Consider the following 14,267-nt stretch of genomic DNA (forward strand, 5'->3'; position numbering starts at 1 on the left):
GAATCGAAGGAAAACGTATGTTATATTTCGAACGTTGCACTTGATTTGATTCAATTTTGCCCTGAATTGAACTGAGAACAGAGCCTCAGCTAGCGTGAGCAGGGCTTTGCGGTCTGCACTCAGTGTGCACGCATCAGTGTGTGTGCCGTGCCTGCAACAGGGCACGAGATGTTACGGTTGTGCCCCTTCACCACCAGTTTCCTGCAGCAGGGTGTTGCCAACATGGATGCAATCACTCTCTATTGTGCCCTCTCAGGTCTTGTCATCAAGGATCCCAACGCCTTAAATCGGTTTTGTGTGGCCTGTCACCACTAGTTTGGCCCTATTTAACATGTCTGTCATAACGTGGCTTCAGCATTAGCACATTTACCTTCACGCTACATTTATCCTTGATGAGTGAGGTGAATGACAGTAAAAGAACTAAAGTCTCTGTCGGCCTGTTTCACGGCCTGTGGCTGGGCAATGGCTGAATTAAACCATCAATTTATTTAATGGTTAGAGTGGATCCTGTGGGTGTGACATTAAAACAGTCGCTGAAAGTGGTTCAAAGTGCGAGCATATGGTTTGTAGCCCTTGAGGATAGGGATGCCACATCTTAAGGGAAATATGACCGCGGCAATATTCCAGCAGGAACACACTGATGCTGCTGCCTTAGCGGTTCGTTCTGCTAAGATTGTGTAGAAGTTGTTGCATCTGTTGTTCCAACAGCATATCAGGGTTATATTATGTGCAAATTTTTCCCAAATCATGTTTTGTACAGGAAATCTCGAGTAATCCACAATTTGCAATTCAGCTTGTTTTAATGATGTCTGATGTGCAATGCAATCTGTTAATGTGCTAAAGCGTGCTGCCACAGTGGGAACAATATCTTCTGTGTTCAATGCAAAATCTGCATTTAATGCTTCTCAATCTGCTTGTGAGTTGGATATTCCATTTTTAACCTTTGTAATCTTGGTCTTGTGATCTTTTTTTGCTCTGGCACAAATATTAAAAAGCTGACAGAATTAATTATCAATAGAATTATCGTTATTGTTTAAAATCCCCCCACACGTATATTATCTGAGTAATTAAATCTGATTTATTACTCTTTTGATATAATTATCTCATCACCATCACATCACAGTCAATATAAATGTAGTTTAACCTCAACAGCTCAGCAAGAAGCATGTATATGCATCAGTAAAAAATGTTTTATCTAAAACCCATTAAGAATTTTAATAAGATTTTTAACATAATGAAGCATAATGAACAATAAAAATGAATAAACAATAACACAATAAACAATTAAAAAGACATTCTAACTACATATGAGCAGGATGCTTACAATTTGCTGCACAAAGCCACAGAATGTCACACCTATTATACTAAAATGTTGCTATACTGTTTCTGCTTGATTATGACCTGGGAACTCTCCTGAGGTCAGTCATTTTTGTTGTTTTGGGGGAAAAAAAACCCTGACTTTAGGTACAAATTACCAGCTCACCTGAAACTAAAGGCACGGGGGAGCAATAGACCCCAGCCCACCTGGAAGAGGCCAGCATGCTGCTCTGATCCATGCACCTGTCCTTAAAAGCAGCACACAGCTCAGCAGGAAGGAATGTCTGGTCAAGCACACAGCCGAAGCCCTGACAAAGCCCCTCTTCAGACCAGATTACCACCTCAACAGGAGACCCTTTGATTGGAGCGCTGTTTGAAATATTATCGATATCTGGATCCCCCTTTGAGGCCTCACAACCATTCTATCACTCTTTTGAAGGGCCTGCGTCTAAGTACGTGTTTGTGTACGTGTGTTTGTGATAATATGTGTGTGATTGTGTGTCTCACTGTGTGTGTTTTGGTAAGTATGTCACTGTCATCTAGTCAGTTTTCTTCCTATACAAAATGAACAAATGACAGAACAGTCCTGCAAAATCTTCATACGACATACACTCTCTTCAATAATTTTTCAAATCAGTAAATCAGTAAAACACTTCATGAGGGGTTTTAAATTATGAATATATACTTTACTTTACTTGACTTTTTTTTATTTTGCAGACTTTTTTTTAATGAAATATGTTAATATGAGAACACATAACTTCAAAGGGGCTGACTGTCTTTGGGTCATATTATCTTGACTTTAAGAAGTCTCAATCAGCATTTGGTGTGCTGATTGTTAATAGGCTCAGTTCAACAGTTTTACTAATGGACTAGAACCCGTGTGATGCCTGTCTACTGAGGAATTCTCTATTTCATTACAACACCAATAATTAACAGGAGTTATTCCGTCCAGCTAGCTGGACACAATAACCAAAAATATTTTATTCGACTTATAATCAACCCATTAGTATTTCACAAAGCAGAATTTAACTTAGAAGTCGCGATTGTTTAGTGAGAGCTTAGGTAAAGAGTTTCTATAATTTAATACTTTAAGATAACCCAGTAGACTAGTCCTGTCCCCTGATCCTGCAGCGCCGCTTGCTGATGACTTTTTAAAAGTACAATTCTCTGACATGTTATAAACGCTTGAAAAAATATGCAGGTCCCAGGTTAACACTTGAATATCGAATTTGAGATTATTTACATTCTTACTTACTTTGCGTTGCCCGACCGAAAATAACAGAGTTTTTAATATTTGAATTAATTTTTGAATAAAATATTTGAATCATTTTTCCAACTCCCAACAAAATGAATACTTAGCATTACAATCTACATATTTTTCGTTCATGGGAGAATAAATGAAAGTTGAATTTAAGCCCACGATGTTCTTAAATTGGCCAAATTCAATTCGATGGTCTCTGCGCTGAAAGTGCGCCACATCTGGCAACACGGCCGCTGGGGGTGTGTTTGTTTACAGTTCGCCTCCTGCGCCATGCGAGAGCGGTGCGTGATGACGTAGGCAGGGCGAAATCCGGTGGAACTCGGAAGAGAAGCAGATGTTGGAGCCTCCGAATTGGCCGCTAGCGATGCGCGTAAAGGTGAGATGGCCGTCATCCTGCCCAGACGCGCCCCGCCAGCAGCTACGCCGACCACCGAGAGCACGGAGCCTGAGACGGAGCGTTTACCAGGCTCTGGTTTCGGGCTTCCTCTTTACAGGGCCCGCCTTGTTAGCCGGTAGCTTGCAGGCTAACGCTTTCCCCCCAGCGTCTTGTTAACTTGGTGCCGGCGTGAAGGCTCCCGCGCTCGGACGTGATCGATCTCGTTAGCCGGCGCGGCGGAGCCATCAGCGGTGTCCCAGCGTCTCTTGGCGGCCTGCGGAACGGGCGGCTTTCTGCCCCGCCTGATGCTGGCCTGCGGTTGCACCGCACCGGCCATGATCGCTTCTCGTGCCGCTCTGATTTAGTCCTTTTTTTTTTTCTTTTTTTTTTAATCCGCCCCTGTGCTGATCACACCTGTTCGCAAGGATTCCGTTCACATCTGAATTAAAAGTCACGATGTCACACCAAAATTAAGAATCACATTAACTACCTGCAGTTAGTCCTTTTTTATAATAATTTGTGCATGATTTCTTTTAATTGGTGTGCATTTAATTGCATGTACAGGATGTGAGTGAGATTTAAAAAGTGACGTACTCGTTCTCTGTTGTATCCTCCCCCTTTTTATGAAGAAGGACTAGAACTTGGCTGCAATGGAATCCGAGTCGAAGGCGTTCCGCGTGGAGTTTCCCGACTTCTCCTGCTCCATCCTGCAGAAACTCAATCAGCAGCGACAGCGAGGGCAGCTGTGTGACATCATCGTCTCCATCGGCGGCCACCAGTACCGTGCCCACCGAGCCGTGCTGGCTGCCAGCTCGCCGTACTTCTGCGACCAGGTTCTGTTGAAGAACAGTGCCCGCGTGGTGCTGCCTGATGTCATGCACCCGTGCGTGTTCGAACGCCTCCTCCAGTCCTGCTATACGGGTGCCCTCACGCTGCCCGCTGGCGAGGTGGTGGCCTTCCTGACTGCTGCCAGCTTCTTGCAGATGTGGCACGTTGTGGACAAGTGCACTGAGCTGCTGGAGGAGGGGGGTGTTCAGTGCGGCGGTGCCCTCACTCACAAAATCTCCTCCGTTGCTGGGACCGGTCTTGCCGATCAGCACATGTCGCCTGATGACGACAGTTACCACGGCGAGGGAGCAGGGGAAGACACTAGCTCGGATGCTCTTGAGGGCAATGGGGCTTTTGTAAGGACACCAGGACACAGAGACTCAGGAGAGATCGAACAGTTGCTGGAGGAGAGCTTCTCTCCACCAGGATTAGACCTGGGAGGCCAAACAGCTGCTTGCTGCTCTCCTCCTATAGAGAGGGAGGTGTCCGGTAGCGAGGACGGAGACACGGACCATGAGTTTCATTACACCAAGCCGGCATACGTTCAGCCCAGCATCATGGGCCACAGAAAGTGGGTGCAGGTGAAGGCTGAGAGGCCGACGCGGGCTGACTGCAGCGGCCTGTTTGGTGTTGAGACCGCCAGCATGGACTCCGAGCATCTCAGTCTTTCTAAGAGTCAAGGCACCTCTTCTACGCACTCGGTAGAAGACAGGGCTGAAGAAAAACTGGTCAGCAAACTGGATGAGAGTCTGAATGGAGACCGCACCTACGAAGACCCGTTTGACTTCTACGGCACCTCAATGGAAGGGTTCTCTAACGACAAAACTGCCTCGCCCATGATGACCAAAGACGATCTCGTTGGAGGTGCTTCAAGTGGTGGAGCAGCGGCATCAGGAACAGGAGGAGGTGGGGGAGAAGGTGAAGATGGGCCCGAGGCAGGTAGTGACCTGCAGGAAGAGACTTCCCACTCCGGCTTCACGTCGGTGGTCTACAAGCTCTACACCTGCCAATGTGGAAAGAGCTTCAGTCACAAGAGCCAGCGCAACCGGCACATGAGCATGCACCTGGGCCTGAGGCCTTACAGCTGCTCCATCTGCGGCAAGAGCTTCAAGATGAAGCACCACCTCGTAGGCCACATGAAGATCCACACTGGTATTAAGCCGTATGAGTGCAGCCTCTGTTCCAAGCGCTTCATGTGGAGGGACAGCTTCAACCGACACACGTCCTCCTGCACCAAGGCCCACCAGGCCAAGAGAGCTGCAGCCGAGCAGCCTACGCAGATCTGCTGATCCTGGGTCAGGGGCCGAGGTGTAAAATAGGTGCCACCAGTGCATGTTTAAAACATACTGGCTTATCTGTGGACTGGGGTCACTGGTTTGCTGTTCACTGGGCTAACTCCTCAGATTCGGGAGCGTTTGTTCCCCAGCTCAGGTGCAGTCCGGCTGTTACGTCTGTCCTACTGAGCAACAGAGCCTCATACTCAAAGTCATCTGAAGGTTTTTCAAGGTCAGGTCTGCATTTACAAGTGTGCTTAAATACCCCCCTCCTCCCACAAAAACCTCGGTTTTTCCTCAAGCAAAAGCGCAAAAAACTTGCTGTCAAAAGATGGAGCCTTGCCATCATCGACTGCAAAGCTTGTCTGATGACTCGGATGGTATTTCATGCAGCTCACATATGAAAACTGGGTTTCCACCGAGGAAGCATTTCCTCTTTCACTCACACCTATTCCCAGTAATGGATTGTTGGCTCACCCAAGTGATACTTAAACAGACATTCTTCTCAAGGAAATACATTTGTACATGAGTGTTAAGGGCTGTTCATAAAATGAAAAAGCAGTTATACACCATTTAAAAGCAACCGAAAATAATCATATTAATAGAATGATTTTATTTAATTTCCTACTGAAAGAATGAGAGGGTTCAACTCACTTTCCTTGTATTTTGTGAAATCCAGTGAAAAATGAATGGGGTGTCTTGTGAAGCAAATTTCCGGGTTACTTTATAAAACGTGAATAATACCAGGGTGCAGCCAATCGCTCTCTCAGCCTGGAAGAATTTATGCCCTCTTGTTTCGCAATCGCATATGATGACCCTTGTGAAATTACAAAATGTGGTCAGATTCAGGCATCATTCAACACTCATGCTTTAAAAGAACATGAGGAGAAATATGTAATGTAAGGGTGTATTGAAATTTCCGAGATTTTGTGAATATTTTTGTGTCACTAGTTTTATATGTCTTTCCGGCGTAAACCTCCTGTATGCTTGGCAGACCACATGTCCACACATTGGGGACATTTCATATAATCCCACAGAGTGGCACAGAGAAATGGTCTTTCCTTTCCTGAAACCAAACTAGACCAACAAGGAGGTACGTTTGTGGATTTTTTTTTTTTTGCATATTCTAGCTCAAGTATCTCATCTTACATTTCAATATTTGCCAATCAATATGATGTACAGCCAGGTGTCATAGTAAGCTTGATGATCATTCGGAGATGTAACAGAAAACCTCAATTACCAGAAAACCTCACACTTTTATCTTTTAGGGGGATTTAAACTGTATAGATTTTATGTATAGGTAAATGTTTCAAACGTATATATAGAGAGAATTATAGTATTTAAGCCTAGTTTGACTAGTTTTATGACAAGATATGTAATCGCTATGATCACCATGATCATTATTTGATGGGAAATTTTTAGGTTTAATTTGGTCATCTTTAATAAATTTGTTATTATACTGATGACTGTTTTATATGTTAATATCTGTACTGAAATCTCTCTGTACAGTTGGGACTCTTTGTTAATTGATTAATTTATAACCAACTCGTTATATTTACATGTCCTTGTTGCTACAGATTTTCCCCAAGACATTTCAAGTTACTTTGAATTCATTTAATTAATTACCAGTGCAGAGGAACCAGAGACCAAAGCCTCCTGTGTGCATAGAACAACTTGGAATACAGTTTTAAGTTTTCCAGGCACTGAGCAATCTAAATAAAATGGTACCTATTATTGGCTGTTTTATAATCTGGATTCTGTGACCCTGATACTGCCCCTTGGAATAATTCCATCGCCTAACTCTGTAAATACCGTAGTATGGTAGGAGCAGGTCAGTATTTTTGTATGTGCAGTCAGTGAAACCGGAGGACAATCATCTACAATTGAGTAGTTTGTAGATAGTTTAGTGACATTAGACTAATCATTGTTGAATTTGATATGTCCTATGAAAATTGAAGCAGATGATGGGGGTTTTTATTACTGAAGTGCAGTTAAAGGTTCTGTTTTTGCTTGTCTGCTCTGCAGATGCATCTTCATGTCCTATTCGGAAACAGGTGACCATTTACTGTTTAGTTTTACTGTCAAAATGACATTGAAGTTGCTCCTAATCATTAATGAAATGTTCAGTTTTGAATAATTGTTCTTTTATGACTAGTTTCATGGTTTTTCAAAGGTTTCTGTTGAAAGCAGGGGTGCCGTGGAAAAAGAAGTTCCACTGAGACTGTTTGGGGACGTGTTTTCTCAAATGATAACTACCTCAAGAGGACGTCCCTTTTATCCTTGTTTAAAGCGTTGCTTAAGAGATTTTTCCAGAATACCCCGTTCTATGTTGAAATTTCTGTGAAATTTTTCTTCTTATAGAAGAACATGTAAATGTTAAAGATTTGTACAGATGTGTTCAGCAATAAATGTTTTCACTCTTATTGAGTGTCTGTAAAATGATGTCAGGCGCACAACAGCATAATAAAACACATTTAAATATGAGGCTGTATGCATCTAGAAGAATATTTACAGCAGCATTTAATAAAAAAAATTACACTTATTAAGAAACCAAGTTGAGGTCACACGTGTTAATCCTCCAGCAGGTGGCGCTCGCGGTCTGTGGAGGGAACCAGACAGGTTTTATTTCGTTTTAATACATTCACACTAATAAACATCACGATATTGCCCGTATATATACGATATTGTGGTTTGTACATAATTAATCAATAATTAATCGGCGTTCAATTACATATTACAAAACAACACACACACGTATTTGTATGTATGTATTTGATTTATATTTGAGTGTATATATATATATATATATACACACACACACATATATATGTGTGTGTGTGTGTATATATATATATATATATGTATTTATAAAATGTATTTTAAAATTTTAATGTGAATGGAAACACCTACTCAAAACTGTTTTTACTTTTATGCTGAAAATTAATGATCCTATTAGACACAAGATACTCGATGAATTGTAATTAATCTTTCTAAAAGTTTCATAAACCCTCGTGTGTGCATTGCTGATCTGAGTCCAGGCACCTGCGTCTCCTCGCGAGTTTGACTAGTACCCAAGTTCGAGGTAGACGATTGGCTCTAACCATATTTAGAGGCGGGGCTTATGAGTTGCACGGCAATGGATTGGCCGGCGTTCCTGTCAGTCACATTAGACGGCCCTACCTGACACTTCCTGCTGTCGGATTCTTTTTTTGTACATCACGTTTTTGCAGTGCCATGTTTGTGTACGTCGATATGGGCGAAGAGTAATTAGACTACAACGGACCGCTCACGCCAGCGGAGCAGCCGCGCTGCGGGGATTTACACCGACACGCGAGGGTGTTCTTGGCGGAATAAATAGTGGGTCGCGCCTCCTCGCACCGATAAGAGACGCAGCAGAGAGAGAGAGAGAGGACCCGACCCTCGTGTTTGTGACGGTAAGCGGGGCTGCCTCGTCCACATTTCGCAGCGCCTTGTGCCCTTTCTCCTCCCCACGCTGCGGGCGTGTGTGTGTGTGTGCGTGAGTGTGTTTATGGCGCGGGTTTACTCGAGTGACCATAAAGCGCGTTGGCTGGAGATGTCTGCTTGCGTCATCTGACAAGGGCTTTGACACGGAGGGGTTAAAGGTGATCCCGCCAAAGCGTGGGGGATACACACATACACACACACACACACACGCACACACACACAAGGTGCAATGTGCCACCTGTGTACACGTTCCTGACATTAGAAGGAATTGTTGTCTTAATTTTGTCTTGTCATTTGTCATTAAATAGCCTCCTATTTGAGAGATCCAATACGCGTCCTCTTCAACGCATTTACATTATTCAGCTATTTGGAGAACTGCTCCAGGCGGTTGTTCGTCACATCAGAATAGTCATGTAACACCACGGGTTGTGAGCTCCCCGCCTTGTTTTTTTTTTTTTTTTTGTGGTGGATCATTGACAAGACCGTCTCCCCACTCGTAAACTGCACTTACGGATGAATTTTGTTTCGGCTGATGCTGCTGCCTTGCTGGCAGTCAAAGTGGTCCCTTAAAAAAAAAAAAAAATTATTCACCGAGGATGCTCCGAGGTAACGCGCAGAAGCAAAGGCAAGCCGTTCCGTGATGAGAGGGGTGTGTGGGAGTCAAGGTCACTCAGCTCGCAGGCTTCTGGAAGGAGTCGTGCGTGCCGAGCAGTTTATTGCACGTCCTCACGAGATTAGACCAGGCTGAGTGTCTCACAGATTGCTGAGCCACATTGGAATTGAACCCTGGCCCTCTCGCCTTGAAACCTGGGGTCTGCGGCAGTTGCCTCGCCAGGCTGCGTTCGGTTTTTACGACGAGCTGGCCGCAGCGTCGGATCTGCGCTGTGATGAATGGATATTTACTGCTCCTCCCAGTTAGGTAGGAACCGGTGCAAGTGCAACGTCCCCGGAATTTTCTTGACTGGGAATTGAGCTCGTATTCGGAAGCGCAGCGTGAGAACAGGTAAAGAGGAGCGCTGGACGAGGCTGAAGCGGACGCTTACGCCATTCACCACCTGAATAATTCAAGCGATGCCATTGATTCAGTCGAAACCTTGAGTAACGTGTAAGGAATGCCTCGGTCTTGCTTAAATCCCTCAGAGGCGAGTTTCCCGTGTGGCGGCGGGCCAGAGCATTCCTCCCCGCTGAAGCCGTGTCATAGTAACCACTTCCAGCGTGGGGCTGTTTGCCTTTACGATCGGGCCCTTTGTGTGGCGAACGAAACGCTCAGATGTGAACTCATCGCACCTCGGCTTCCTCCCTGCGTCACCTGCTTCAGCAGCAACACTAGCACTACTATTCCTAAGTAAAACGTTCATTTTTCTCATTTACATTTACATTTACAGCATTCATCAGACGCCCTTATCCAGAGCGAATTACAATCAGTAGTTACAGGGACAGTCCCCCCCTGGAGACACTTAGGGTTAAGTGTCTTGCTCAGGGACAAAACGGTAGTAAGTGGGATTTGAACCTGGGTCTTCTGGTTCATAGGCGAGTGTGTTAACCACTAGGCTACTACCACCCACCCACCCCACAGCTTGGGATGTTGGTAGGAATAGTGGCGTAATAACCTGCCATCATTTGTTGCCGTTCTGGCTCTGCCGATGGAAGTGCGGTACCTGACCCCTCTCGCTGTGGGTGAAACTGTTGACGTGACCTGCCTTTGTTTTGTTGCCTTTTTTTTTTTTTTTTTTTTTGTTCTCGTTCGCTGAACTTCAGCAAGACAAAAAGTGAAATTGGAGAGCGCTGCCCTCGGAAAGTACCTGCATGTACATCTGCTGCAGAGAGGTTTCAGTCTCCCTTCTCTAGTGCAGGGGCAGTGGTTGGCGTCGTACAAGTAAAATTCTGCACTGAGGTACACAGCCTTCCTTCGTGCACTCACCATCTTGGTTAAGAGGGAGATGGCGAACATAAAGGGGCGCCTGACCGCGTCCTTCTTTCTGGAGAGGCGGGTGTTGACACTCGTCCTCAGAAGAGTGCGTGTATGTTTCTGCTTGACCACACAGTTTCAGTCAGCTTCCTCTGCTGCCACAATCCCTCGGCTCTGCCTGTCAACTGTGGCGAGTGTGTGTGTGTGTGTGTGTGTGTGTGTGTGTGTGTGTGTGTGTGTGTGTGTGTGTGTGTGTGTTTTCCCCCCTTTTTGTCCATTAGTCATTCCTTGCGGGTTGAATTTTGGATCGTGGTGATCGTGGACCCCATGGATACAGGTCTAGGTTATGCGCACCCCATCATTTGCTGGAAGTTAATGGGGTCATCTGAGGCTGTCTTCACCCCTAGCAGCTGTTTGAATGTGTGGCACAGGACCTCTGTCTGTAACTCAAGTCGTCTGTCTCTGTATTTTTACCCGGTGCTATGGTACACCACTGTTATTTGAGCAGAGAGACGCCAGCTGATGAATCTCTGTATATGGAGCTGGGGCAGCAGTAAATTGTCTCAGTCATACTAATGACCTTTGCTCATTCTTATATTTTGCTAATTTATTCTTGCATTTGTTATATTTATGAACAAATTAGGGCTTGTGAGATTTGTTCATGCCGTTTTGGAATTAGGGATAAGAATCCAGTGGCACACTAACACATCAAAATATTGTCTGTGGCAATGACATGATTTCACAATCATTACAGATACGATATGTGTATAATTGAAGAAGGAAAAACATTTTTAACTTAGAAATCACCGCGTACCACTATAAACATTTATGTGTGTTTTGTCCCTTTGCTTGTCATTATTTATATAAAAGTCTCCTTTAGCCTCAGTATATTTTCTGCCTTACATTGAATGAAGTGCTAAAGTATTGGCACAAAATTGGACAGAACTCTAGAACACTTTCTTCAACTTTAGATTTCAAATCATAGGTATAAGTTGAGTTTTTAAATTACTTTGATGTGTACATCAAGAAGCACCAGGGACAAATGCGATTCATCGTCGTAATACATCAGACATAGATGTTTGCAGAGATATAAAGTACAGGCCGAAAGTTTGGACACACCTTCTCATTCAATGTGTTTTCTTTATTTTACGTTGGTAGATTCTCACCGAAGGCATCAAAACTATGAATGAACACGTGGAGTTATGTACTGAAAAAAAAAAGGTGAAATAACTGAAAACATGTTTTATATTCTAGTTTCTTTGCTCTGATTACTGCTTTGCACACTCTTGGCATTCTCTCGATGAGCTTCAAGAGGTCGTCACCTGAAATGGTTTTCCAACAGTCTTGAAGGAGTTCCCAGAGGTGTTTAGCACTTGTTGGCCCCTTTGCCTTCACTCTGCGGTCCAGCTCACCCCAAACCATCTCGACTGGGTTCAGGTCCGGTGACTGTGGAGGTCAGGTCTCCACTTTTTGTTAAGTACGTAACTCCACATGTGTTCATTCATAGTTTTGATGCCTTCAGTGAGAATCTACCAACGTAAATGGTTATCAAAATAAAGAAAAACTTTGAATGAAAAGGCGATGCACGCTGTAATTCATCAGATAATAGGAAGGCAGCAGGAATGTTGTTATTACAGCTTGCTCGACTCGACTTGTCATGGTTATTACAAGACCTCGTGTCAGTGTTGGACGTGCAGGATGTTAGTCCTCAGGTCTGCCGTTTGCGACTCTGCAGTGGATGCGTCTAATAGGCCGCCAGTTTCCCAGCCCTTGTCTACCCTTGCTGGAGTGCGGTATAAACGGATGTTCGGATGTCCGCGTCTTTCCCCTTTTTCCCTTTGTTTTACTCTTCGTGGACCTCAGCTTGGGAGCCCCACCTGTTGGCCCACCGACTGGTAAACGTTATTCGGATGGAACCTCCTGACCTTTTGTTTGTCTGGTTTATCTTCTATCAACACGCCTTCTCGCTCTCTGTAGCGTTTATCTACAGTGATATACAGTCACAGTTATCTGCAGTCACCCTGTCAGCGCTCAGACCCTCAAATACGAGATTCTGGTTGTCTGTGGAGGCCTTTTGGGGCTGGTGACACATCTTTTGTTTATTGTCAGGTGGGGGGGACTGAAACCTGTTTCCCAGTTCCGCTCCTTGCGCTACTCAACCTTCGTCATGAACAAGAGGCCATTAACTTGTCTGTTGACTTTTAGGGCTGAACTTAGGTGCTCCTCCAACAACATTTCATTTTGGAAGCATGTTTTATCTCTTTTCCGTGTTCTTAAATCGTTTTGTTTTGTGCGTATGAATGTTCTGCTTTCTACGCCTGCTGGATGCGCTATTAGGGCTGAGATTATTCCCGTAGGTACTCGTGTAGGGCAAAGGCGAAGTGGCAGCCAGCTTCGACCCCACTGGGATCAAACAGGCTTGCAGGAATGTGGCCATTTTTGACAAAGCAGTGCAGCAGGATCAGGTGAGGCTTGAGTCGTGCCTGTTCATTTGTCCACAATCCACGGCGCAAAGGTGAGCTGGCTTAGATAAAGCCTGTTAGGGCAGACAGCATATAGTGAAATCAATGGCGTCGGTCATCAAGTCTCGGATCAAAGTGCGTGAAACTTTAGACTGTGACCCAGATATATATGCAGAGTGTCTCCATAGCTGCCTCGCCTCTGGACTGTGTGTGCTCGTGTCTCTCCTTGTCTCACTGTAGTCATTCATCGACATTTAAGAATACTTGCGCTCATCCAGTATGCTTTTCATACGCCTGCAGCATGGTTTCCGTGTTTTCTAACAACAAAACACTTTTTGCGGGCGTGGTGCCTTTTCACAGACGTGTACCCGAAAGCTGTGTGTTTTCCACTCATCTGATTAAAGCTGATGGGAAACTTTTCTGTCTGATCTTTGCCGACCTCTGATGCTATCAATCACAGCCTATCGTGAGTTGAATTGGTACCAGAGATCTGATATTTTTTCAGTTGTGGCAGTGTAATAGACAGGAAACGGGTGCAGTGAGGTCTTTGAAGTGACCGGTTTTGCTGCTGATACCGATATGTAGGTAGGTCACAAACTGTACCATCACCTCCATCTCGCCGTTTTCTTTGCCACAGCAGTTCTCAAAGGCTCCCAGTTATTCACAACAGCATCCAGGCAGCCTGAATTTCCATGTAGTGAGCTGTTACCATGACAACATTCTCAGAGCAGAGGATTGTGGGAATACTTGGGAGTAGAGAAGTGTCTGCAGCCCGCTGTCTTTAACCGACTGCTAATTCTGCAGTCTGTCTGGTCAGCAACACACACAGATAATCAAGCTGATGATTTAAAAAAATCCCCAACCGAGTTTCTCCTGGCCGGAACTCCTTTCCTGTCCTGAGTCGTGAGACTTACGGTACAAGGTCACCTTCAGTTCTCATTACTGTTATCACCAAGCACAATCTGCCCACTCTGCGTAAACGGGCAAGAGAATAAAGAATCAGAATAGCTGCATATTTGCCTGGTTTCACTCCACGTGCTTGTGTGTGTGTACAGTGTCACCTTTGTGTGTCACATAATGCTGCAGGGGCTAATACAGTCAACATGAGTATCAGCATAAAATGTCTCAACGGTTTATGTGTGTCACTGAATAAACTGCCTAAATATAATGATCTAATGACAATTAAAATGAATAATCATGACTGTCTACATGGATTCAAGATAAATATAAACACCTTTTTTTTATGCCCTAACTTTAAGTTGCGAAGGGTGGTATCTGGATTCGGTGTCATACAAAGATGCACCACTGAGGGGCACTGGTGGCCTAGTGTGTAAGGAAGAGGACCTGTAATCGGAAGGTTGCCGGTTTGAATCCT

The 14,267-nt window shown here is 44.6% G+C and overlaps 2 protein-coding genes across 5 annotated transcripts in view; both read left to right on the forward strand.

Annotated features, from left to right (window-relative positions):
* The first annotated feature begins 2,864 nt into the window (after window positions 1-2,864).
* zbtb43 (zinc finger and BTB domain containing 43) lies at window positions 2,865-7,479 on the forward strand. Of its 2 annotated transcripts, none has more exons than XM_028972975.1 (2): window positions 2,865-2,954; window positions 3,584-7,479. In XM_028972975.1, the coding sequence occupies exon 2, from the start codon at window positions 3,605-3,607 to the stop codon at window positions 5,069-5,071; it is 1,467 nt and encodes a 488-aa protein (XP_028828808.1). In that variant the 5' UTR covers window positions 2,865-2,954; window positions 3,584-3,604; the 3' UTR covers window positions 5,072-7,479. The 2 variants fall into 2 exon arrangements, with proteins under 2 accessions (XP_028828808.1, XP_028828809.1); XM_028972976.1 differs by having other exon boundaries at window positions 2,866-2,954; window positions 3,587-7,479.
* Window positions 7,480-8,236: 757 nt separating this feature from the next.
* Window positions 8,237-14,267, forward strand: part of LOC114786117 (ras-specific guanine nucleotide-releasing factor RalGPS1) — an 83,763-nt gene continuing 77,732 nt past the window's right edge. For 2 of the 3 annotated variants that reach the window (XM_028972967.1, XM_028972969.1), the window contains exon 1: window positions 8,237-8,490. The gene's annotated coding sequence lies outside the window, so the exon portion shown is untranslated. Of the gene's footprint in view, window positions 8,491-9,179; window positions 9,441-14,267 lie in introns of those variants that run through there. The other variant, XM_028972968.1, reaches the window with a different exon arrangement.

This window comes from Denticeps clupeoides, chromosome 3, assembly GCF_900700375.1.
Source record: "Denticeps clupeoides chromosome 3, fDenClu1.1, whole genome shotgun sequence".
NCBI lineage: Eukaryota > Metazoa > Chordata > Actinopteri > Clupeiformes > Denticipitidae > Denticeps > Denticeps clupeoides.